The 23901-nt window shown below is 49.8% G+C and overlaps 1 protein-coding gene across 1 annotated transcript; it reads left to right on the forward strand.

Moving 5' to 3' along the window:
* Positions 1 to 3535: 3535 nt before the first annotated feature.
* On the forward strand, positions 3536 to 6873 carry LOC129467508 (putative inactive beta-glucuronidase protein GUSBP11). The gene is made up of 3 exons (XM_063622362.1): positions 3536 to 3926; positions 5781 to 5966; positions 6274 to 6873. Exons 1-3 carry the CDS (start codon positions 3618 to 3620, stop codon positions 6871 to 6873), a joined length of 1095 nt encoding a protein of 364 aa, XP_063478432.1. The 5' UTR covers positions 3536 to 3617.
* Positions 6874 to 23901: the final 17028 nt, after the last annotated feature.

Consider the following 23901-nt stretch of genomic DNA (forward strand, 5'->3'; position numbering starts at 1 on the left):
TAACGGTGAACTGGGGACTGAACTCTAACTGGAGTTCTTTGTTCTAAATTTCTTCCTGAGGGGCTTGGAGGGAATCACACTCACAGATGAAAACTTAACATCCCTTCTGCTGACCCCAAGGTTTTAGATAAAGCTTTGCTTTCTTAGCCAACTGTAAACGTAAAAAATATTTGAATTCACCAGGCGCGATGGCTCATGCCTGTAATCACAGCACTTTGGGAGGCCGAGGCAGGTGGATCACCTGAGGTCAGGAGTTCGAGGCCAGCCTGGTTAACATGGTGAAACCCTGTCTTTACTAAAAATACAAAAATTAGCCAGGCATGGTGTTGGGCGCCTGTAATCCCAGCTACTCGGGAGGCTGATGGAGGAGAACTGCTTGCACCAGGTGGTACACACCTATAGTCCAGGTACATGAGAGGCTGAGGCAGGAGGATTGATGAAGCTCGGGAAGCAGAGGTTGCAGTGAGCTGAGATCAGGCCATTGCACTCCAGCCTGGACAACAGAGCGCGACTCTCAAAAGAAAAAATCAAAATAAAATAAAAAAAGAAAGAAAGAAAGAAAAAGGAAAAGGAAGGCATCTTCTCTGGTACCCTTTAGTCTTTTTTTTTTTTTTTTTTTTTTTTGAGATGGAGTCTCTCTCTGTCACCTGGGCTGGAGTGCAGTGGCACAATCTCGGCTCACTACAACCTCTGCTTCCCGGGCTTCATCAATTCTCCTGCCTCAGCCTCTCATGTAGCTGGGACTATAGGTGTGTGCCACTCCACATAGCTATTTTTGTTTTGTTTTGTATTTTATGTAGAGACAGTGGTCTCGTTATATTGTCCAGGCTGGTCACAAACTCCTGGGCTCAAGTCATCATCCTGCCTCCACCCCCCAAAGTGCTGGGATTACAGGTGTGGCCACTAAGCCCATCCTGAATTACTGATTTTTACATACTGTATAAACTTTGCATCCTACTTTTTCTTACTTTTGTTAAATTTGGCCTAAAGCTGCCTCATAAACAGTGAACTGTATCCTAATTTAAGCATGTAAGCATTTCACTAAAGGAATATACAAGTAAAATTTTAAAGAAAGAAAATAAGAAAAAAAGCATAAACATTGGGGAAACAGCCTTTAGGCCTTGTCAGTTCCTAGAATGTATTTATTTTCACTGCGCTGGGGACTTCTTCCAGTATTAAGGTCCATTCTCAGAAGGTGGATGTGGCGAGCATGAAAAAAGGGGTGGGGGAGTAATCGTACAAACAACTGTGTCCAGTCCAGGTTCCTAGGACCAGAGAGACCCCTCTGTATGGCAGAGGCACCCGACAGCCGTAACTGATGTGTACCCTTGGAATGACTTTATGGTCAGCCGGGCACGGTGGCTCATGCCTGTAATCCTAGCACTTTGGGAGACCGAGGCGGGCGAATCATGAGGTCAGGAGATCGAGACCATCTTGGCTAACACGGTGAATCCCCGTCTCTACTAAAAATACAAAAAATTAGCCGGGCGCAGTTGCGGGCACCTGTAATCCCAGCTACTCAGGAGGCTGAGGCAGGAAAATGGCGTGAACCCGGGAGGCAGAGCTTGCAGTGAGCCCAGATAGTGCCACTGCAGTCCGGCCTGGGCGAAAGAGCAAGACTCCTTCTCAAAAAAATAAAATTAAAAAAAAAAAGAAGGACTTTATGGTCTAAGAAGAATGTGTCTTCGGAGCTCCAAGCTAAGGAATCAGGAGTGGCAAGATCCTGGAAGGATGCCAACCTATGAAACCCTGAGTCAAGAGGTCAAGCTGGGCACTTGGTTTCTCAGGTCGACCACTTGGCCCTCTTCCAAGTTGTACTTTCCTTCTTTCCTTTCCTCCTTTACTTGCTGTTCTAAAGTTTTATAATAAACTTTTTTTTTTTTTTTTTTTTAGATACTATCTCACTCTATAGCCCAGGCTGGAGTGCAGTAGCTCAATCTCAGCTCACTGCAACCTCCACCTCCCAGGTTCAAAAGATTCTCCTGGGGCCGGGCGCGGTGGCTCACGCTTGTAATCCCAGCACTTTGGGAGGCCGAGGCGGGCGGATCATGAGGTCAGGAGATCGAGACCACGGTGAAACCCCGTCTCTACTAAAAAATACAAAAAATTAGCCGGGCGCGGTGGCGGGCGCCTGTAGTCCCAGCTACTCGGAGGCTGAGGCAGGAGAATGGCGTGAACCCGGGAGGCGGAGCTTGCAGTGAGCCGAGATTGCGCCACTGCACTCCAGCCCGGGCGACAGAGCGAGACTCTGTCTCAAAAAAAAAAAAAAAAAAAAAAAAAAAAGATTCTCCTGCCTCAGCCTCCTGAGTAGCTGAGATTACAGGCGCTCACCATCACACCCAGCTAATTTTTGTATTTTTAGTAGAGACATGTGTTCACCATGTTGGCCAGGCTGATCTTGAACTCCTGATCTCAGATGATCCACCTGGCTCAGCCTCCCAAAGTGCTGGGATTACAGGCATGAGCCACCATGCCCGGCCCCGGCCTGCTTTTTAATAAACTTTTACTCCTACTCTGCAACTTGCCTCTGTCTGGTTTCTGCCTTATGACCCTCAGTCAAATTCTTTCTTCTGAGGAGGCAAGAATTGAGGTTGTTACAGATGTGTATGGATTCACCATCGGGAACTCAGATATCTTCCACCGGTAACTGGTCAGGGATGCTAGGTGAAAATTTATAGAAGCTGCATGCTTTTTACAAATGGTAGTGGTTCTCATGTCCAGCCACAGCCACTACACCTGTGTGAAAGTCCCCTCAATAAACCTATGTCTTTTTTACTGTCTCCAGATCTTCCTCTACCCTTCCACACACTGCCTTCCCTACTGGAGTAAAGTGGGGTCTTGCAGGGCACCCTCTCCCTGCAATTTATTTATTTATTTTTTTGAGATAGATTCTCTCTCTGTCGCCCAGACTGGAGTGCAGTGGTGTGACCTCGGCTCATTGCAACCTTCGCCTCCCGGGTTCAAGCAATTCTTCAGCCTCAGCCTGCGGAGTAGCTGGGATTACAGGTGCCTGCTACCACGCCGGCTCCTTTATTTATTATTTATTTATTTTTATTTTTAGTAGAGATGGGGTTTCGCCATGTTGGCCAGGCTGGTCTCGAACTCCTGGCCTCAAGTGATCCACCCACCTCAGCCTCCCAAAGTGCTGGGATTACAGATGTGAGCCACTGCACTTGGCCTGTCTTCCTGCATCTTCATGTGTCTTCAACGCCAAGAGGGAGCTTCTGGCCCCTTGGTTAGGGTCGAGGTTCCAGAGTCCCAGGGTCAAGGCTACGGCCGCCTCCCAAGGATGTGCATCCCTGCAAGAGGCTGCATCCAGCAGTCATGGAAGAGGCTCCGCTGGGGCCTGCTCCAATTCCTGCTGGGGAAAGCAAGTGGAGGTGTCCCCTTGAAGAAACGGGGATCCCACCAATCTCAGGGGTTCTGTCCTGGCCTGTGGCCCTGGATCGTCCAGCCTGTGCTGGGATGGGGAGCAGACGACGCCATTCTTGGCTGGCGCTGAGGGTGGGGGTCCCGCTTCCCGTAAGGCCTAGCCGGGGGTTCCAGCCAGAGGCCCCCACTGGGCAGCACCTGGCGCCGCCCCGCCCCTCCAGGCCTGGCACTCGCCCTCAACAAATATGGCGCGGACGACCTCACGCGCGTCACGCAACTCGACCGCAAGACTTCTCCCGCGCCGCTCTTTTCCCCGCAGACGGAGGCCGAGACGGGGAGCGGGAAGCGTGACCTGGGGGACGGCGGTGGCCTGCGCGGCTCTCGGGCCGCTGTTGTGTGCCTGCACACTGGCGCTGCCGGGCGGGATGCTGTACCCCCCGGGGAGCCCGTCGTGGGAGCGCAGGGAGCTGGACGGCCTCTGGAGCTTCCGCGCCGACTTCTCCGACAACCGACGCCGGGACTTGGAGCAGAGGTACCGGCGACCGTTGCGGGTGGCGCCCGGAAGCCCGGCGGTGGGAATGGGGTAAGCCCAGGCGCCCTGCAGCCTCCTTCACCTGAGCGCCCGGAGCCGGGGACCCGGAGGAGGTTAAAGGTCAGCGGGCTTGGGGGCGCGGGGTTGGAGGACTGGGGGACCCGGGAGGACCGGGGCGGAGGAGACAGGAGGAGGAGGAAGCGCTCCTGTCGAGCCCCGTCCGGAGGGGAAGGCTGAGTCCGGGCAGTGTCCTTCTTTTTAATGTTTATTTTTAATTTTTGAAACGTTTTTGAGACTCGGTTTGGCCCAGCCGCACAGGTTGGAGCGGAGTGGCGCAATCCTAACTTCTGAGCTTAAGCGATTCTCCCGCCCCAGCCTTGCAAGTTATCTGGGGTCACCACACCTAGCTAATTAAAAAAAAAAAAACAAAACAAAACTTGGTCGCGCTCGGTGGCTCATGCCTGTAATCCCAGCACTTTGGGAGACCGAGGCGGGCCAGTCACCTGAGGCCAGGAGTTCAAGACCAGCCTGGCCAACGTGGTGAAACCCCGTCTCTACTAAAAATACAAAAATTAGCAGGGCGTGGTGGTGAGCGCCTATAATCCCAGCTACGTGGGAGGCTGAGGCAGGAGAATTGCTTGAACCAGGGAGGCGGAGGTTGCAGTGAGCCGAGATCGCGCCACTGCACTCCAGCCTGGGAGAGAGAATCAGACTCCGTCTCAAAACAAAAACAAAATCAACTTTTTTTTTTTTAAGGTATTGGGTCTCACTATGTTACCCAGGCTGGTCTCGAACTCCTGTCCTCAAGCCGTCCTCCCACGTTGACCTCCCAAAGCACTAATTACAGGCATGAGCCACCCAGACACTTGTCAGGCCTGAGCGGCAGGCGCTACCCAGAGCTGGGCCTGGGGATCGGGAGGAGGGGACAGTTTAGACATTCTGAGGTCAGCTCTGCCGAGGTGGGAAGGTACCTTGGTTTTCACGGTTCAGATAGAGGACAGAATGTGACATCAGGCCAAGGACGCCACCCCTGTTCCCCTCCTGACTTGGATGTGGTCAGCAGAGAAGTGGCATCTGGTGAGGTCTCGGCCGCGTTTGCCTGGTCTACATCCTTTTTTCTTTTTCTTTTCTTTTTTTTTTTTTTTTGAGACAGAGTCTCCCTCTGTCACCCAGGCTGGAGTGCAATGGCATGATCTTGGTTCACTGCAGCCTCCACCTCCTGGGTTCAAGCGATTCTCCTGCTTCAGCCTCCCGAGTAGCTGGGACTACAGGCGCCTGCCACCACACCCAGCTAATTTTTGTATTTTTAGTAGAGATGGGGTTTCACCATATTGGCCAGGCTGGTCTCGAACTTCTGACCTTGTGATCTGCCTGCCTCCGCCTCCCAAAGTGCTGAGATGAAAGGTGTGAACCACCGCACCCAGCCTACGTCCTCTTTTTCTGACTTTACGGCATTCAGTACAGGAGAAAGAGAGGAGAGGGCTGGGTGCCAGCGTGTACCCCACTCACAGTGTCCTAAGCAAAGCCCCCCAACCCCCTAACCAGCTTTCCTCTCTGTGACAGGCAGTGGGTCATCTGCCTCTTAGTCACAGGTCTGAACCTTCTTGCCTCGTGCTGGGATGTGCCTCTGGGCTCACCCCTGTCTTGGGAGATACTGGGTCCCCTCCGCTTCGAGGAGGAACTCCTGGCCCCACTGGCCCAGGTGCACAAACTGCCCTGGCAGTTGACCTGTCATCAGCAAGTTATCTGTCTTTTCCGCCAGGAGTCCCTTCTGTGTATCAGGGCTTGCCCTAGGCCTGGGGGCGCGTCTGTGCAGTACACTGGTCCCGGATCCCTTTGGGGGCCTAGGAGCTGAGCCCGGCCCTTCTCTTCGCAGTTGGGCGCCACCTTGGACATGCTGGTTCCCTCCAGCTTCAACGACATCGGCCAGGGCTGGCGGCTGCGGCATTTTGTCAGCTGGGTGTGGTATGAATGGGAGGTGACCCTGCTGGAGCGATGGATCCAGGACCTGCGCACAGGAGTGGTGCTGAGGATTGGCAGTACCATCCTCCATGCCATCGTGGTCAGTGTGGCCAGGAGCAGGCAGGGCGGGTGGGTGGACACAGCTGCTGAACAGCATGGGACTCTCAGCTGCCACCCACAGCCTGTCTCCTGGGGTGGGACGGTGGGGGGCCTTACCCTGCCCTGGGGGCTGTGCCCTGTGTAGGGGGATAGGTGGCCTGAAGTACCCCATTGGGATGTCATTCTTCCCGTCTGGCTGGCAGGCCCCTGCTCCCCATGCTGCAGGTTATGTGAGGGAGTGCCTGATAGCAGAGCCCCTCCTCATGTCCCGACCTGCCACCCCCTCCCCATATCTCCCATGTCTGCAGTGGGTGAATGGGGTCAATGCGCTAGAGCATGAAGGGGGCTACCTCCCCTTTGAGGCTGACATCAGCAGCCTGTTTCAGGTGGGGCCCCTGCCCTCCCGCCCCTGCATCACTGTCGCCGTCAACAACACGCTCACCCCCCAGCCCTGTCACCAGGGACCATCCGTACATGACCGACACCTCCAAGTGGGGACCATCCTGCCTCCACTGCACGCAACCACCTTCCCGCCCCACCCTGTGGTCTTCCTGTTAGGGACAGGGTGGCCTTCGCAGAGAGGAGGCCCTGGATCTGGGGAGGCATGTGAGCTGAGGTCAAAAGACCCATGGCAAGGGCCCAGCAAACCACAGTCCTCCCGCCCTAGGTATCCCAAGGGTTACTTTGACTTCTTCAACTACGCGGAACTGCAGCGGTCTCTGCTTCTATACACGACACCCACCATCTATGTCGATGACATCACCGTCACCACCGGCATGGAGCGAGACAGAACCCTTCCTCACCGGGGCCCAGGGTGGCTCTGTTCGCTGTTTGGACAGCTCTCCCAGGAAAAAGGTTCTCCCAGCATCTCTAAACCCTTACAGGTTCCCATCCACCTACGAAGCTGAAATCCAGGCTGTGTGAGCGGGCACGGGCTCCCGAAATCACTCATGTGGTTGATCTTGCTTGGAGAAGAGGAGTCTGGCCTAATGTCACACAGCTCAGGGTGGCAATCCCGTCCCTTCCCCACGGTGCTGCTCTCACTCCATCTCCCCTTCCTAGACATCGTGCTCAAGGAACAGGCAGCTTCGAGGGGCCAGGCACGGTGGCTCACGCCTGTCATCCCAGCTCTTTGTAAGGAGGATTTGGTAGGAGGATCACTTCAGGCCAGGAGTTCAAGACCGGCCTGGGCAACATAGCGAGACCATCACCACAAAAAATTAAAAACTTCGCCAGGCATGGTGATGCGTGCCAGTAGTCCCAGCTGCTGAGGCAGGATAATCAGTTGAGCGTGGGAGTTCACGGGTGCGGTGAGCTGTGACCACGCCACTGCACTCTGGTCTGGGCAACAGAGGGAGACCTTGTCTTTTTTCTTTTCTTTTTTTTTTTTTTTTGAGCTGGAGTCTCACTCTGTATCCCAGACTGGAGGACACTACTGGTGCAATCTTGGGCTCACTGCAACCTCCGCTTCCCAAGTTCAAGTGATTCTCCTGCCTCAGCCTCCCGAGTAGCTGGGATTACAGGCACCTTCCACTGCATCCAGCTAATTTTTGTATTTTTTTTTTTTTTTTTTTGAGATGGAGTCTCACTCCGTTGCCCAGGCTGGAGTGCAGTGGTGCCATCTCAGCTTACTGCAAGCTCTGCCTCCCGGGTTCACGCCATTCTCCTGCCCCAGCCTCTCCGAGTAGCTGGGACTACAGGTGCCCGCCACCGCGCCCGACTGGTCTTGAACACCTGACCTCAGGTGATCTGCCCACCTCGGCCTCCCAAAGTGCTGGGATTTCAGGTGTGAGCCACCATGGCCCGGCAGTTCTCATGTTTTGTGTGGGTTTTTTTTTTTTTTGTATCTGTGTCTTATTGTAAAATTTAAAAATTAAGATTATTTCAAAACCAAATCCTCTAATTTTTTTTCCCAGGAAATCCTGCATGGGCATAAAACTGAAGTAAATGGATTGGATGGAATTGGAATCAAGAGTGACTCCTGGATTTACATAACAGGGTAAGGTGAGAATCACAGAAACATCACAAGGCCACATATAGCTTATAACAAATAACCAACAAACTCCTGCAATGTATCGCAAGGTTAGAGTGCTTTGTAAGATGATGAGGAATGGCTTTCCAAAGAAGGCAGGATAGGAGCCAAACCTTTTTGTTGTTGTTGAGATGAAGCCTCGATCTGTCATCCAGGCTGGAGTGCAGTGGCATGATCTCAGCTCACTGAAACCCCTGCCTCCCAGGTTCAAGGGATTCTCCCGCTTCAGCCTCCTGAGTAGCTGAGACTACAGGCACATGCCACCATAACCAGCTAATTTTTTTATTTTTGTAGAGAAGAAGTCTGACCATGTTTCTCAGGCTGGTCTGGAACTTCTGGGTTCAAGTGATCCTCCCACCTTGGCCTCCCAAAGTACTGGGATCACAGATGTGAGCCACCTCACCCAGCCTTAACCTTTTATAAGTGTACAGCCTAGTGATATTAAAGATATTTAAAATGTTGTAAACCATCACTACCATCTATCTCCATAACTCTTTTCATCTCATAAAACAAAAAATAGATACCTATTAAACAGTAACTTCCAATCCCCTCTCCACCCCTCCCCTGGAGACCACCATTTTACTTTCTGTCTCTATGGTTTTGACTATGCTAAGTACCTTGTGTAAGTGGAATCATACAGTATTTTTTGTGTGTAACTGGCTTATTACATCTAGCATAATATCCCTAAGGGTCATCCATATTGTAGTGTCTGAACTTTTTTTTTGCTTTTTAAGGCTGAATAGTATTCCATTGTATGTATATGCCACATTTGGCTTATCCATTTATTCATTGATGAACACTGATTGTTTCCTTATTGTGTGTGTGTGTGTGTATGTGTTTGGAGACAGATTCTCACTCTGTTGCCCCGGCTGGAGTGCAGTGGTGCGATCTCCGCTCACTGCAACCTCCACCTCCTGGGTGTAGGGTCCAGCCCCACAGGGTCGGTGGGTCTCTCCCCATGTGCAGAGACGAGAGTGTAGAAATAAAGACACAAGACAAAGAGATAAAAGAAAAGGCAGCTGGGCCCGGGGGACCACTGCCACCAAGTCGCAGAGACCAGTAGTGGCCCCGAATGCCAGGCTGCACTGATATTTATTGGATACAAGACAAAGGGGCAGGATAAGGAGAGTGAGCCATCTCCAATGATAGGTAAGGCCACGTGGGTCACGTGTCCACTGGACAGGGGGCCCTTCCTTGCCTGGCAGCCGAGGCAGAGAGAGAGAGGAGACAGAGAAAGAGACAGCTTATGCCATTATTTCTGCTTATTAGAGACTCTTAATACTTTCACTAATTTGCTACTGCTATCTAAAAGGCAGAGCCAGGTGTACAGGATGGAACATGAAGGCGGACTAGGAGCGTGACCACTGAAGCACAGCATCACAGGGAGACGGTTAGGCCTCCGGATAACTGCGGGCGAGCCTGACTAATGTCAGGCCCTCCACAAGAGGTGGAGGAGTAGAGTCTTCTCTAAACTCCCCTGGGGAAAGGGAGACTCCCTTTCCCAGTCGGCTAAGTAGCCGATGTTTTTACTTGACACTTAACGCTTACCGCTAGACCACAGTTCCCAGACACTGGCGTTACCGCTAGACCAAGGAGCCCTCTGGTGGCCGTGTCTGGGCATAACAGAAGGCTCGCACTCTTGTCTTCTGGTCGCTTCTCACTGTGTCCCCTCAGCTCCTATCTCTGTATGGCCTGGTTTTTCCTAGTTTATGATTATAGAGCAAGGATTATTATAATATTGGAATAAAGAGTAATTGCTACAAACTAATGATTAATGATATTCATATATAATCATATCTAGATCTAGTATAACTCTTGTTTTATATATTTTATTATACTGGAACAGCTCGTGCCCTTGGTCTCTTGCCTCGGCACCTGGATGGCTTGCCGCCCACCCTGGGTTCAAGCGATTCTCCTGCCTCAGCTTCCCGAGTAGCTGGGATTACAGGCATGCACCACCACGCTGGGCTAATTTTTGTTGATTTTTTTTTTTTTTTTTGGTAGAGACAGAGTTTCACCATGTTGGCCAGGCTGGTCTCGAATTCCTGACCTCAAGTGATCCACCCGCCTCAGCCTCCCAGAGTGCTGGGATGACTGGTGTGAGCCACTGTGCCCAGTCCGTTTCCATGTTTTTGCTACCGTGAATAAGACTGCTGTGAACATGGGTGTATAAATATCTTTTTAAGACCCTGCTTTCAGTTATTTTGTGTATACAGTCATCCCTCAGTATCCGCAGGGGATTGGTTCTAGGACACACTGAGGATACCATAATCCGCAAATATGCAAGTCCTTGATTTAAAATGAGGTGGTATTTACATATAATCTGTGCATATCCTCTTGTATACTTTAAATCATCTCTAGATTATTTATAATACCCAGTACAATGTAAATGCTGTGTAAATAGTTATTATACTGTATTGTTTATGGAATAATGATAGAAAAAAAAGTATGCACATGTTCAGAACAGACACAGTCATCATAGGCCTAACTACAATTTCCATGCGCAGTTGGTTGAATCAACAATGCAGAACCCATGGATACAGGCCGGGCACAGTGGCTCACGCCTGTAATCCCAGCACTTTGGGAGGCTGAGGTGGGCGGATCACCTGAGGTCAGGACAGCCTGTCCAACATGGTGAAACCCCATCTCTACTAAAAATACAAATTAGCCTGGCATGGTGGTGCACTTCTGTAATCCCAGCTATGCGGGAGGCTAAGGCACAAGGATTTCTTGAACCCGGGAGGCGGAGGTTGCAGTGAGCCGAGGTAGTGCAACTGCACTCTAGCCTGGGCAGAAAACAACAACAACAAAACCCTTGGATACAGAGGGCCAGCTATATACAAAGATATGGAATTGCTACGTTGTATCATAATTCTGTTTTTAATTTTTTGAGGAATTGCCACACTGTTCATAGTAGCTGCACCATTTTAAATTGCCAGCAGTATTGCACAAGGGTTCCAATTTCTCCATATCCTCTCCAGCACTTGTTATTTCTGGGATCTTAGTTTGTTTTTAATAGTAACCAAAGGATACCTTTTTACATGTATAGAATTTGCAGTTAACAGGTTTGTTTTTCTTCCCCCAGCATGCTAAATCTATCACCCCACTCCCTTCTGGAGTCCATAGTTTGTGCTGAGAAATCAGTTAACAATCTCATTGAGGAATCCCTCTCCCCACCCCTCCCCAGCCCTGTGCTGTATTCTGGGTGTCAGGTGCAGCTGAACCAGGGAAGAAGGCCAAATTTGGAGTCAGAGCCAGCCCTTTGGTTAGTGGAAAAGGAGAAAATAGGGTCCAACCATAACCATTTTCTTCTTGCGTCTCACTGTTATGTTTTCATGTCGCCTTAATGCCTGACAAGCACCTTTTTTTAAAATTTTTAATCGTTTATTTTTTTAAGATGGAGTTTCACTCTGTTGCCCACGCTGGAGTGCAGTGGTGCAATCTCGGCTCACTGCTATCTCTGTCTCCCGGGTTCAAGCAATTCTCCTGCCTCAGCCTCCTGAATAGCTGGGATTACAGGCACTTGCCACAACACCTGGCTAATTTTTTGTATTTTTAGTAGAGATGGGGTTTTGCCATGTTGATCAGGCTGGTTTTGAACTCCTGATCTCAGGTGATCCACCTCCCTTGGCCTCCCAAAGTGCTGGGATTACAGGCGTGAGCCACCATACCCAGCCAACTTTCTTTTTTGGCTGCTGCTTTCAAGATTTTTTGCCACTTGCCAGTTTGATTATAATGTGTCTTGGTGTGGATCTTTTTTTGGTTAATTCTATTGGAGTTCATTGAGCTGCTTTGATTTGTAGTTTCGCGTCTTTCTCCAATTTGAGATAGTTTTTGGCCATTTTTGCAAATAATCTCTGTCCCTTCCTCTTTCTCGTCTCCTTTGCTGAATTGCATAATGTGTATCTCAGTCCTCTTGATGGTGTCCCGTAGTCCCTTAGGATGCCTTCACCTTTGTTTGCTCTTTTCTTTTTTTAGACGGAGTCTTGCTCTGTCATCCAAGCTGGAGTGCAGTGGCGACATCTCTGCTCACTACAACCTCCGTCTCCTGGGTTCAAGCAATTCTCCTCCCTCAGCCTCCAGAGTAGTTGGGATTACAGGCATGCGCCACGATGCCTGGCTAATTTTTTTGTTTTTGTTTTTTTTGAGATGGAGTCTCACTCTGTCGCCAAGCTGGAGTGCAGTGGTGCGATCTCAGGTCACTACAACCTCCGCCTCCTGGGTTTAATCAGTTCTCCTGCCTCTGCCTTCCAGGTAGCTGGGACTACAGGCATGCACCACCATGCCCAGCTAATTTTTATATTTTTAGTAGAGACGGGATTTCACCATGTTCGCCAGGATGGTCTCAATCTCTTGACCTTGTGATCTGCCTGCCTCGGCCCCCCAGAGTGCCAGGATTACAGGCATGAGCCACTGCGCCTGGCCTAATTTTTCTATTTTTAGTAGAGACGGGGTTTCAGCATGTTGGCCAGGCTGGTGTTGAACTTCTGACCTCAGGTGATGTGCCCGCCTCAGCCTCCCAAAGTGCTGGGATTACAGGCATGAGCCACCGTGCCCGGCCTGTTTGCTCTTTTCTGTTTGCTCCTCAGACAAAGTAATTTCAAATGTACTTTCTTCAAGTTTGTTCATTCTCTCTTATACCTGCTTGAACCTTCCATTGACTTCTTCTACTGAATTTTTCAATTTAGTTATTGTATTTTTCAGCTCTAGAATTTTTGTTTAGGTTCTTTTTATATCTCTTTAATGATATTCTCATTTTATTAATGTAATTTTGCTGATTTCCTTCAGTTCTTTGTCCATGTTTTCCTTTAACTATTTGAGCATATTTAAGATGGTTTTGTTTTAAGGGCTTTGTCTAGCAAGTCTGATACCTGTGTTTCTTCAGGAATAATTTCCTTTTTTTTCTTTTTTTGAGATGAAGCCTCGCTCTGTCGCCAGGCTGGAGTACAGTGACATGATCGTGGCTCACTGCAACCACCGCCTCCCGGGTTCAAGCAATTCTCCTGCCTCAGCCTCCCAAGTAGCTGGGATTACAGGTGCATGCCATCATGCCAGCTAATTTTGTGTGTGTGTGTGTGTGTGTGTGTGTGTGTGTGTGTGTGTGTATTTTTAATAGAGACAGGGTTTCACCATGTTGGCCAGGCTGGTCTCAAACTCCTGACCTCAGGTGATCTGCCTGCTTCAGGCTCCCAAAGTGCTGGAATTACAGGTGTGAGCCATCTTAAAGCTTGAAGCCTCTCCCTTCTATCAGCGGCCCGCCCCAGAGGTGCCCAATATCAGCCTCTCTCTGACCATCTTCCTTTCCCACTATGCAGACTGGGCCCTGGAGGGATGGGCTCTGCCCCTGAAGAGGCTATGGAATAGGCCTCCCAGTAGCACTTGCTGTGTGAACAAGTGACTTTCTCTTGCCTGTTACGCATACTGATGGTGCTCCTCAGCCCTCTCTCTACTTCCTGTCCTTTCTTCCTCTTAAGCCTGGAATCAAAAACCCCCTCCTCCTCTACCTTCTAATTCACAGATCCCCCCCTAAGTCTTGCTCTTTGATATCACTGGATGCCACCTCCTCTCTGATTACTCTGCCTTACCTGAGGCTGCTGCCATCCCTCTGCTGGCCCAGTGCACAACCTCCTGACCTGACTGCCCTTGTATTCATTCTGCCTTCGGCAGCCAGAGTGCTTTCTACCCTGCTAGCCTGATGGGGTCATTCCCTTCCTCAAACACCCCCATTGAGTCCCAGGTAAACCAAAGTGTCAAGGTCAGCCTGCACGCCCTTCCTGATCTGGCTCCCCGTCTCTGGACCCTCCATGCTCCAGCCCCATTGAGTTCCTGTGTTCCCTGAACATGCCTTCCACTGGAGGGAAGGACGTGCCTTGGGAAACACCCCTCCCAGAGCCACGGAAGGAGCCTGGGCTGGAGGTTTGGGGGAGTTCTATTCCCATGTTAGCTACTCTAACATGGGAAGCAGAGGGCCTGCTCCCCCTCGCCAGCCCTGTGCTGTATTCTGGGTGTCAGGTGCAGCTGAACCAGGGAAGAAGGCCAAATTTGGGGTCAGAGCCAGCCCTTTGGCTAGTGGAAAAGGAGAAAATAGGGTTCAACCATAACCATTTTCTTCTTGCGTCTCACTGTTATGTTTTCCTGTCGCCTTAACGCCTGACATATTTACGTATTTCCTAAAAACAATGATTTCACAAGCACCCCAGCTGTGATTTTCCCTGAGCCCATGTGCTCCACAACCTAGCTCCTGACAGGACCCCCCAGGCCTCAGATAGACCCTCACAATGGCTGAGGCTTAAACTGCCCTTGGTTTCTTCCCTGTTTCGTAGATGGGGTCAGCAGAAATTTTGAGGGAAGCTCGGTTCATAGAAGAGTGAAGCGGGAAGCGCTTGGAGTATTTCAAGATCTCAACAGGAGACCTTGTCATTTCACGTTCTCAGACAGCGAGAAGGCTGGCAGGAGCCCATTTCCTTGTAGTCGGGGGAGAAAGGGGAGTCCCGGGGAGGGAGAGGAAGAGACCTGACCCATCCAGCAAGAACAGGGCCTGGAACAGTGGCCCTCCTTGTCTGAAGCTCCAGTGCAGTCCTTGAGGGTATAAGTGTGTGACCTGCAGCGGGAGGCCACCAGGGGGTGCTGTGAGACTGGCCCAGGCTGAGCTGGGGGAGGAGGACCCCACATCTCCGCTTGGGGCTCAGTGTCTTTTTCTTCCTTTTGCCTCAACCATTCTGCAGGCCTGAAGGCCAGACCTGTGTAGGGGAGCCCCGTTCCAGCTGTGGGATGCCTATAGATGTAGAGGTGCTCCCAGATTCTTACACATCTCTGTAATTAGTGGAATAAGTGGGCCATGAGTGAGAAAGGCTAGAGAAGGTTTGAGGAAGACAGTAGACAGCCTTATGCCATCCACGGAGCAGAGCATGCTCCGAGTGCAGGACACATTCTTTTCAAGCAGATATGGAACAAAAGCGCACATATTCCAGGCTATAAAGAACATGTCCCCTGCTGGGCCCAGTGGCTCACGCCTGTAGTCCTAGCACTTTGGGAGGCCGAGGTGGGGCAGGCGGATCACTTGAGGTCAGGAGTTTGAGACCAGCCTGGCCAACATGGTGAAACCCCATCTCTAGATACATTTTATTTATACATTATATATATATATATACATTTTATATATATATTTTATATATATATACATTTCATATATATTTTATATATATACATTATATATATTTTATATATATACATTTTATATATATATTTTATATATATATACACATATATATACACATTATATATATATACACATTTTATATATATATATATATATACACACACACACATTTTATATATATATATATATATATATATATCCAGGTGTGGTGGTGCACACCTGTAATCCCAGTTACTTGGGAGGCTGAGGTGGGAGAATCACTTGAACCTGGGAGGTGGAGGTTGCAGTGAGCTGAGACTGTGACTCCAGGCTGGGTGACAGAACGAGACTCCATCTCAAAAAAAAAAGAATATGTCCCCAAATATCAAAGGGCTGGCTGGGTGCAGTGGCGCTCACACCTGTAATCCCAGCACTTTGGGAGACCAAGGCAGGCAGATCACTTTGAGCTCAGGAGTTCGAGACCAGCCTGGGCAACATGGCAAAACCCCATCTCTACTAAAAGTACAAAAATTAGCTGGGTGTGGTGGTGCACGCCTGTAATCCCAGCTACTTGTGAGGCTGAGGCAGGAGAATTGCTTGAACCCAAGAGGTGGAAGTTGCAGTGAGCTGAGATCACACCACTGCACTTCAGCCTAGGTGGCTGAGCAACACTCCATCTCAAAAAAAAAAAAAAAAAAAAGGGCTGAAATACAGGTTATGCTTTTGTAGTACAGTGCAACGATGCTAGAAATCAATCACTAAAATGCAACCAGAGAGCCATTATGTGGCATCACCTCCCCCCCAGCCAGGATTCATGGCTCTGGAAATCAACAAACAGAAGGTGCTTCCCATCCACACAGCTCTGGGCTCTGCTGCTTTAGAGGCTTTAATTCCCAAGAGAGGAAACCTTCGACCAATTCCACAAGAGGCTGCCCCCTTGGCCACTGTGGGCTCCCTATGCCAGAAAACAATAGACATCAGGGGATCGAGCCAAACTTTCAGGGTATTGGGGCGCTGCCACACAGAGAGGGATGAAGGGAGGATATGTCTGGAACACTGAGAGCCTCGGGGTCCCTTCATGTCCTGTGGTAACATACTGCAAACTACAGCCACATAATTCAGGCAGGGGCGTGAATGGCCCAGCCCTTCAGGAATAAGGGTTTGAGTCACCCCGCCAAACGGGTAACACGAAGGTATCTGCTGAGGGCACAGAGAATACACAATGGGTAGTGGAAACAGGCAGCACCAGCTGCGACCATGTGAGAGTGACAGAAAGGAGGACTCTCAGAGTGAGGATGTTTCTTCTTTGTTTTGATATGACTATATTTGCATCTGTCGTAACACTAGTAACACTTTCTCCTCCTCATTTCCCTGTGATTAATATATTCTTATGTTAATAAGTGACCTACTTTTAAATTTTGTATTATATATGAACATTTGTATATTTTTTATTTTATATATACACATACACATATAAATATGTACAAACATACATACGTATGTTTTTTGGGGTTTTTTTTATGAGACAGTGTTGCTCTGTTGCTCAGGCTGGAGTGCAGTGGCACCATCATAGCTCACTGCAGCCTCGAGTTCCTGGGCTCAGGTGATTCTTCCACCTCAGCCTCCCAAGTAGCTGGGGCTACAGGTTCAGGCCACCACGCCTGGTTAATTTTTGTATTTTTTGTAGAGACAAAGTTTCACCATGTTGCCCAAGCTGGTCTTGAACGCCTGGGCTCGAGATCTGCCCACCTTGGCCTCCCAAAGTGCTGGGATTATAGGCATGAGCCACCTCGCCTGGCTGGTAACCTATTTTGATATCTAAGTTATAGAATATCAAAGGTGTGTGTGTGTGTGTGTGTGTATCAGCTGGGAGAGTAATAAACATCACCTGAAGATGTATGAAGTGATCTATAGACCTGAGTCCTTTTGTGGGAGGGTTATCCTGTTTGGGTTATATAAGCCTAGTTTCATCATGTTCGGCAGAAGCATAATGTTGCTAGTGGCTTATTTGGAGGTTAATCTTGTTAGAGGAAGTGTGCAGAAATGCCACAATGACAAAGGTGGGCTAGAGTGGTTTTGCCCTGTGTCCACCTGGCTAAACTAGAACTAAGTTTCCCACAGTCCCCTTCTCCATATGATTTGGGGTCAGAATTGGCTAAAAAAAATTGTGAGATACCCGGGTGGCAGAAAGGAAGCGACAGCCATCACTCATTACAGGCCTGTTCGGTTGGAGGCCATAAGACAGATGCAGAGGTGCTGGGCCTGCCCAGGACCAGAGTGAGGGGAGCAGGCACCTTGTGAGTACAGGGTCAGCACCTGAGAGTGAGCACCCTCTTAAATGGTGGCCCTAGGTACCTGCTGGGCACACAGTAGGGCCCCCTGCCTGGAAGCTGTCTGTGTTCTCAGGAGGAGGGCAGCTCAGGTGTGACCTTCAAGAAGGAAGAGATTCTGAATAGACTTCTCTGCTGTGGGCTGAACCCTCCCACCGAGCGCCTTCCCAACTTGTTATAGAAAATCAGAGCTCGGGCTGGGCACGGTGGCTCACGCCTGTAATCCCAGCACTTTGGGAAGCTGAGGCAGGTGGATCACCTGAGGCCAGGAGTTCAAGACCAGCCTGGCCAACATGGCAAAACTCCGTCTCTACTAAAAATACAAAAAAGTTAGCTGGGTGTGGCCGTGGGTACCTGTAATCCCAGTGACTTGGGAAACTGAGGCGGGAGAATTGCTTGAACCTGGGAGGCGGAGGTTGCAGTGAGATTGCGCCACTGCACCCCAGCCTGAGTGACAGAGCAGGACTCTGTCTCAAAAAAAAGAAAAAAGAAAACCAGAACTGGACAGTAGCAAAAGGGTCAAAACAGATTTTATCAGGAACTACTGCAGTGGGGAAGAGGCCTCGGTATGAGACTGGGCTCCATGCGAATATAGCATGGGCAAGTGGGGATTCCTCGGCAGGCAGGCCAGGGTGATCAGACATCACCTGGGGGATAGGGAATTTGAGCAGATAGGGAAGGTGATCAGATGTTGAGGGTAGGTGACTATGACTAAACCCACTTAGCAGGAATCTTGCTAAAACTGTGCAGTGCGGACGCAGTTAAGGTGGGGACTGAAGCTCAAGGTCAAAGCCTAGTTGAGAAGGCTTAGAGGGGCCTGGCTCAAGTTTTTTCAAGGAGATAGTGTTTGTCACACTGCATGCACGGTGGGGAGACCCCTGGGTTTCTGTGAGCCCTGACATCAGAAGCCTTGGGCCTGGTTCCTGGGGCACCTTCAAGGGTTCTGCTGAATGTGTCCCATTGCTGGATTGCTAGTTGGTTCTCAGATTGTCCCTGGCCTGGATGGTGGGGAGGGGAGGGTGGTGGTCAGCTGCCTGTCCTAGGCCTGAGGCCTTCACCACTCCCTCCCTTCTCTGTGCCCCAGGAAAGGCAGTCAGGCCCTGGCCCTGGTCCTGGTCCTCAGGGATGGGCCCCTTTGCCTGGATGATGGAGAAGGCCTCTCTGTCCCCTCGGATTTTGGTCTGATAAGGCTTCCCATGAGTAAATCCAGCCAACTGGGGGAAAGGGCAGGGAGAAACCCACAGGAATGGAAGCAGGGCTCTGGGATCGGGTGACCCTAGGTGCCCCACGTCCAGATTCCCGGTTATGCCAGGCAGTAACTCCCTTCTTGTCTGAAGCCATTTGAGTTGGGTTTCTGGGACCCACAGGATGGCTCTCTGACGTGGTCTATAATAGACATTGCACACGTACCCTGGAAGCATAGGGGGAGGGGCACCCGGCAGTGCTATCCCAGCCCCAGATACTGCACAGAAAAGGCCTAGAAATCCCATCATAGAGATGCGACTAAACTGTTGGAAATGCAAGAACAGACATGACTCTTGCATGGTAAGGGCACATGTAAGTCTTTTAGAGAAGAGCTCCCGTGTGCAGGGGTGGTGGGCTAGGATAGAGAATGGCTGTGAAAGTAAACAGATAGAAAAAGATACCGTGAAATTCCTACTCAAAACTGATGTAGTTATATAGATATCAGACAAAAGAAACTTTAAGGTAAAAGGTGTCATCCGGAATAAATAGGGCTATTTTATGCTAATAAAAGTTTTATTTCGGCTGGACGTGGTGGCTCACATCTGTAATCCCAGCACTTTAGGAGGCCGAGGCGAGTGGATCACCTGAGGTCAGGAGTTCAAGAACAGCCTAGCCAACATGGTGAAACCCTGTCTCTACTAAAAATACAATAATTAGCCGGGCATGGTGGTATGCACCTGTAATCCCAGCTTCTCTGGAGGCTGAGGCAGGAGAATCATTTGAACCTGGGAGGAGGAGGTTGCAGTGAGCAGAGATTCTGCCATTGCACTCCAGCCTGGGTGACAAGAGTGAAACTCAGTCTCAAAAACAATCAAACAAACAAACAAAAACCTCATCAGGGAGGTAATGGTGTTTTTTGGTTTTCTTTTGAAACAGGGTCTCACTCTGTTGCCCAGGCTGGAGTGCAGTGGTGTGATCACGGTTCATTGCCGGCTAGACCTGGGCTCAGATGATCCTCCCACCTCAGCCTCCCAAGGAGCTGGGACTACAGGTGCAAGCCACCATGCCCAGCTAGTTTTTAATTTTTTTGTAGAGATGGGGTTTCACCATGTTCCCCAGGCTGGTTTCAAACTCCTGGGCTCAAGTGATCCTTCTGCCTTGGCCTCCCAAAGTGATAGGATTACAGGCATAAGCCACCAGCCGGACTAGCAGTTTTAAATTTGTATACATCTAATAATGTAGTCTCAAAAAATATGAAACCAAAAACTGCTGAGCTACAGGGACAAATAAATTCACAGTCCCTGAGGGAGATGATTCCTTCTCAGCAGACAAACCCTAAAAAACAAAAATAAATAGAAGATTGAAAGACAATACTGAGTACTTAATGGAGTTATATCTAGAACACTGCATTCAGGTTGCAGAGTACATATTCTCTTCAAGGATAAAAACAGACAAGAATCATTGACAAAAAGTAACTATATATTGAGTTACAAAACAAGTCTCCATAAGGCAGATTTCAAAGAATTGAAATTATTCAGAGTATGCACCCTAAACACATACAATTAAACTAGAAATCAATAACAAATATATGGCCGGGCACATAGTGACTCATCCCTGTAATCCCAGAACTTTAGGAGGCCAAAGCAAGAGGATCATTTGAAGCCAGAAGTTTGAGTCCAGCCTGGGCAACATAGTGAGACCCTGTCTTTATAAAAATAAAAGAGAAAGTAGCTGGGTGTGGTGGCATGTGCCTGTAGTCGTAGCTACTCAGGAGGCTGAGGCAGGAGGATCACTTGAGCCTAGGAGTTGGAGACTGCAGTGAGCCATGATTACACTACTGCACTCCAGCCTGGGTGACAGTGAGACTGTCTCAAAAAAAAAAAAAAAAAAAGAAAAGAAAACCCACAAAATATCCCCCAAAACCAAATATATAACTAGAACATCCTCATATATTTGGAAATTAAGAAATAACGCTGCTAGGCGGGCATGGTGGCTCATGCCTGTAATCCCGGCACTTCAGGAGGCCAAGTCAGTAGGATCACTTGAGTTCAGGAGCTTGAGACCAGCCTGAGCAACATAGCAAGACCCTCTCTCTTAACAAAACAGTTAACAAAATTTAGCCAGGCGTGGTGGCATGTTCCTCTAGTTCCAGCTACTTGGGAGGCTGAAGTGGGAAGATCGCTTGAGCCTGAGAGTTGGAGGCTGCAGTCAGCTCTGATTGCACCACTGCACTCCAGCTTGGCTGACAGAGCAAGACCCTGTCTCTAAAACAGAAAGGAGAGAAGGAAGGAGAGAAAGAAGGGAAAGGAAGGAGAGAGAGAGAGGGAAAAAAAAAGAGAAAAGAAACTGCTAAATAAGCCAACAGTTGGAGAACTCAAAAAATAAAATTAGGTAACATTTTAAACTGACACAATGATGAGGCCACCACATAAAAATTTGTAGGATACAGATAAATCAGCACATAGAGGGAAATTGGTAACTTAAATCCCAGCCATTTGGGAAGCTGAGGTGGGAGGGATCCCTTGAGCCCTGGAGGTTGAGGCTGCAGTGAGCTATGATTGCACCATTACGTTCCAGCCTGGGCAACAGAGTGAGACCCTGTCTCAAAAAAAAGACTGTTGTTTAATTTTCACAAATTTGTGAAATGTAAAATTTAAATGTTAATCCCATCCACAAAATAATGCCACAGAAACATCAGAATAATGTTTGACCAAGTATCTGGCACTGTGGCCCTGCCAAGTTGACACATAAACATCACCCTGGCCGTAAATAATGGTAGGTACATCATCATCCTCATGTCCAAGGAAACCTCAAGACTTCTGGGCTTTGAAGAATATTTTGAAGCTGCCAAAATAACAGACCACTTCCAGTGACCCTGAAAACCTGAGAGTTTCTAGAGCCTTCACTTCTGGGTCCTGAGGAAAATGGTCCTGTATTTCCTCTGGAGACAGCCTGAGAGAGAGGGATCCTTGGTGGTGCAGGCGGAGTCTTTGAGGCCTGGGGCATAGAGAGTGGGCAGGGGACTGACCAGCAGGAGGCCAGAATGGGGGACACCCACAAACATGGGAGCAGGGCAGAGGTGACTGGATGGGGCAGTCACCTGTGCTCTGAGAGAGGACAGCCAGGCAGGACCCAGAGGGCTCTGCAGAGGCACCAGGGACCCTAAAAAGGGAGGTCACTGAGCAGGACAGCAGGACCCAACCTCCTCTGCCCAGGCCTGGACACATCTCAGTCCAGGAAGGGGTGAGGTGAGCCTGGGTGGTCAGAGCTGCAGCTGCACCTGCTGGAGAGGCCCAGCCCAGCCCAGCCTCACAAGGTCCCTAGGATCCAGCCAGACCCAGATTTCCCGCCACAGAAAGATGTGGTCTGAGGCTGCCTCTGTTGAGAGGCCATGGCAGGTGCAGGGTCAGGCAGGGCCCTAAAGGGAGCCGCTGGGGGCACTATTTAAAACAATCCCTTCCTCTCCCGAGACATGGGGCTGTCCTTGGGAGAACCACAGTTTCTGAGTCCCAGGCAGTGATGAGTGTCACACTCAAGGGGAGTGCTGGGGAGGGAGCAGCTTCAGCCCAGACCCCCAGGGCAGGTGCTGCTCCAGCCCTGAAGGTGAGAGGAGCCAGGGTCAGGGGCAGCAGTGGACCAAGGCTTCCAACAGGGGAGAAGCTAGACTGGATTGGGGCCTCCCAGGGGCTTCCCCTGTACTTGCATCAGTGTTTCTTAGGGTGTCCACATCCCATTACTGCTCAGCACCTTGCCCATCTCCCCGACGATCGGGAGCTGTCTGGGATGCAGCCTTTGGCGCTTAGGGGACTCTCAGTGTTTGTGGGACACTGGGATCTGAGCATCAGTCCATGGAGCCTAAGCTCACTGTGGTTCTGGTGATCTCCATGAGATAACGTGAAGTCTTCTGTTTGTCTCTCGGTCTGTCTGTTATAGCATCCCACAACCATGGCTGGCAGATGCCAAGGGGATGTGTGAGATGGCCCAGCTCCAGGATGAAACTCAACTTGAGGGAAGCTGGGGAGAGCCTCACAGCGCTGGACAAGCCATTGGATGGCACTGCTCCAAGGGACACACCTGGTGGCGTGGACAGGGTTACGGAGGCCCTAAGGCAGAGGGTGGCTTCAAATGTGACAGTGGATCAGCCGCTGGGGAAATGCCAGAGGGGATTTGACAGCTGGGCCAGGTGTTCCAGGACAGCACTTTCCAAAAGATTTTCGATCCAAACTTCCAGCAAGAAGTAGATCTTCCATCGTTATCCAGAGCATATCTACGCATTCAGGTAACTGAAGCAACATTCCAGGAACCCTCACCATCCCTCCCATTGAACAGCTCGCTCTCCAGCTGGAGTCAGCTCTGGGCTGCCTCACTTTAACAAAATGCTGGTTGCAGCCATTGGAATTAATTTCACACCCTCTGAGTTGCAGTGCAAAATTTGAAGAGTGGCAGTTGAAGCTCAGTATCATCAAGGATTCATTTATTTTATGATGGTTAACAACATTTTCCAGGCCACACTAACTGGGCCAGCTGGTAATAATAATAATGATAATCGGCTGGGCGCGATGGCTCACGCCTGTAATCCCAGCTCTTTGGGAGGCTGAGGTGGGCCGATCGCCTGAGATCAGGAGTTTGGGACCAGCCTGGTCAACATGGTGAAACGCCCGTCTCTACTAGAAACACAAAAATTTAGCATGATGGCGGGCACCTGTAGACCAGCTACCTGGGAGGCTGAAGCAGGAGAATTGCTCGAACCCAGGAGGCAGAGGCCACAGTGAGCTGAGATAGCACCATTGCACTCCAGCCTGGGCAGCAGAGTGAAACTATCTCAAAATAATAATAATAATAATAATAATAATAATAATAATGATAAGAAGCCCCTGAAGGTATTGTACATGCAGCACTTTCCAGTTTAAAAAGGACTTTCAAAGGACAAGTAATGTATGGTCTCACCGATAGGAGGTACCCAGAGTAGCCAAATATAAAGACGGGAACTAGCATGGTGGGTGCCAGGGGCTGGGGGAGGGAGGAATGGGAAGTTAGTGTTGAATGGGGACAGAATTTGAGTTTTGCAAGATGAAAAAGATCTAGACATGCCATTGCACTCCAGCCTGGGCAACAGAGTGAGACTCTGTCTCAAAAAAAAAAGAAAAAGCCAGTTGCGATGGCTTACACCTGTAAAATAAACCCAGCACTTTGGGAGGCCAAGGCAGGCGGATCAGAGGTCAGGAGTTCGAGACCAGCCTGACCAACATGC

Source organism: Symphalangus syndactylus, chromosome 18 (genome assembly GCF_028878055.3).
Source record: "Symphalangus syndactylus isolate Jambi chromosome 18, NHGRI_mSymSyn1-v2.1_pri, whole genome shotgun sequence".
Classification (NCBI taxonomy): domain Eukaryota; kingdom Metazoa; phylum Chordata; class Mammalia; order Primates; family Hylobatidae; genus Symphalangus; species Symphalangus syndactylus.

Bases quoted from the DNA above. Each gene is read 5' to 3' on its own strand.
- LOC129467508 (XM_063622362.1), top strand. From the start codon at position 3,618: ATGGCGCGGACGACCTCACGCGCGTCACGCAACTCGACCGCAAGACTT. The intron at 3,927-5,780 runs GCGCCCGGAAGC...TTCTCTTCGCAG, and splicing joins ACCGGCGACCGTTGCGGGTG to TTGGGCGCCACCTTGGACAT. The intron at 5,967-6,273 runs GTCAGTGTGGCC...CCATGTCTGCAG, and splicing joins CCATCCTCCATGCCATCGTG to TGGGTGAATGGGGTCAATGC.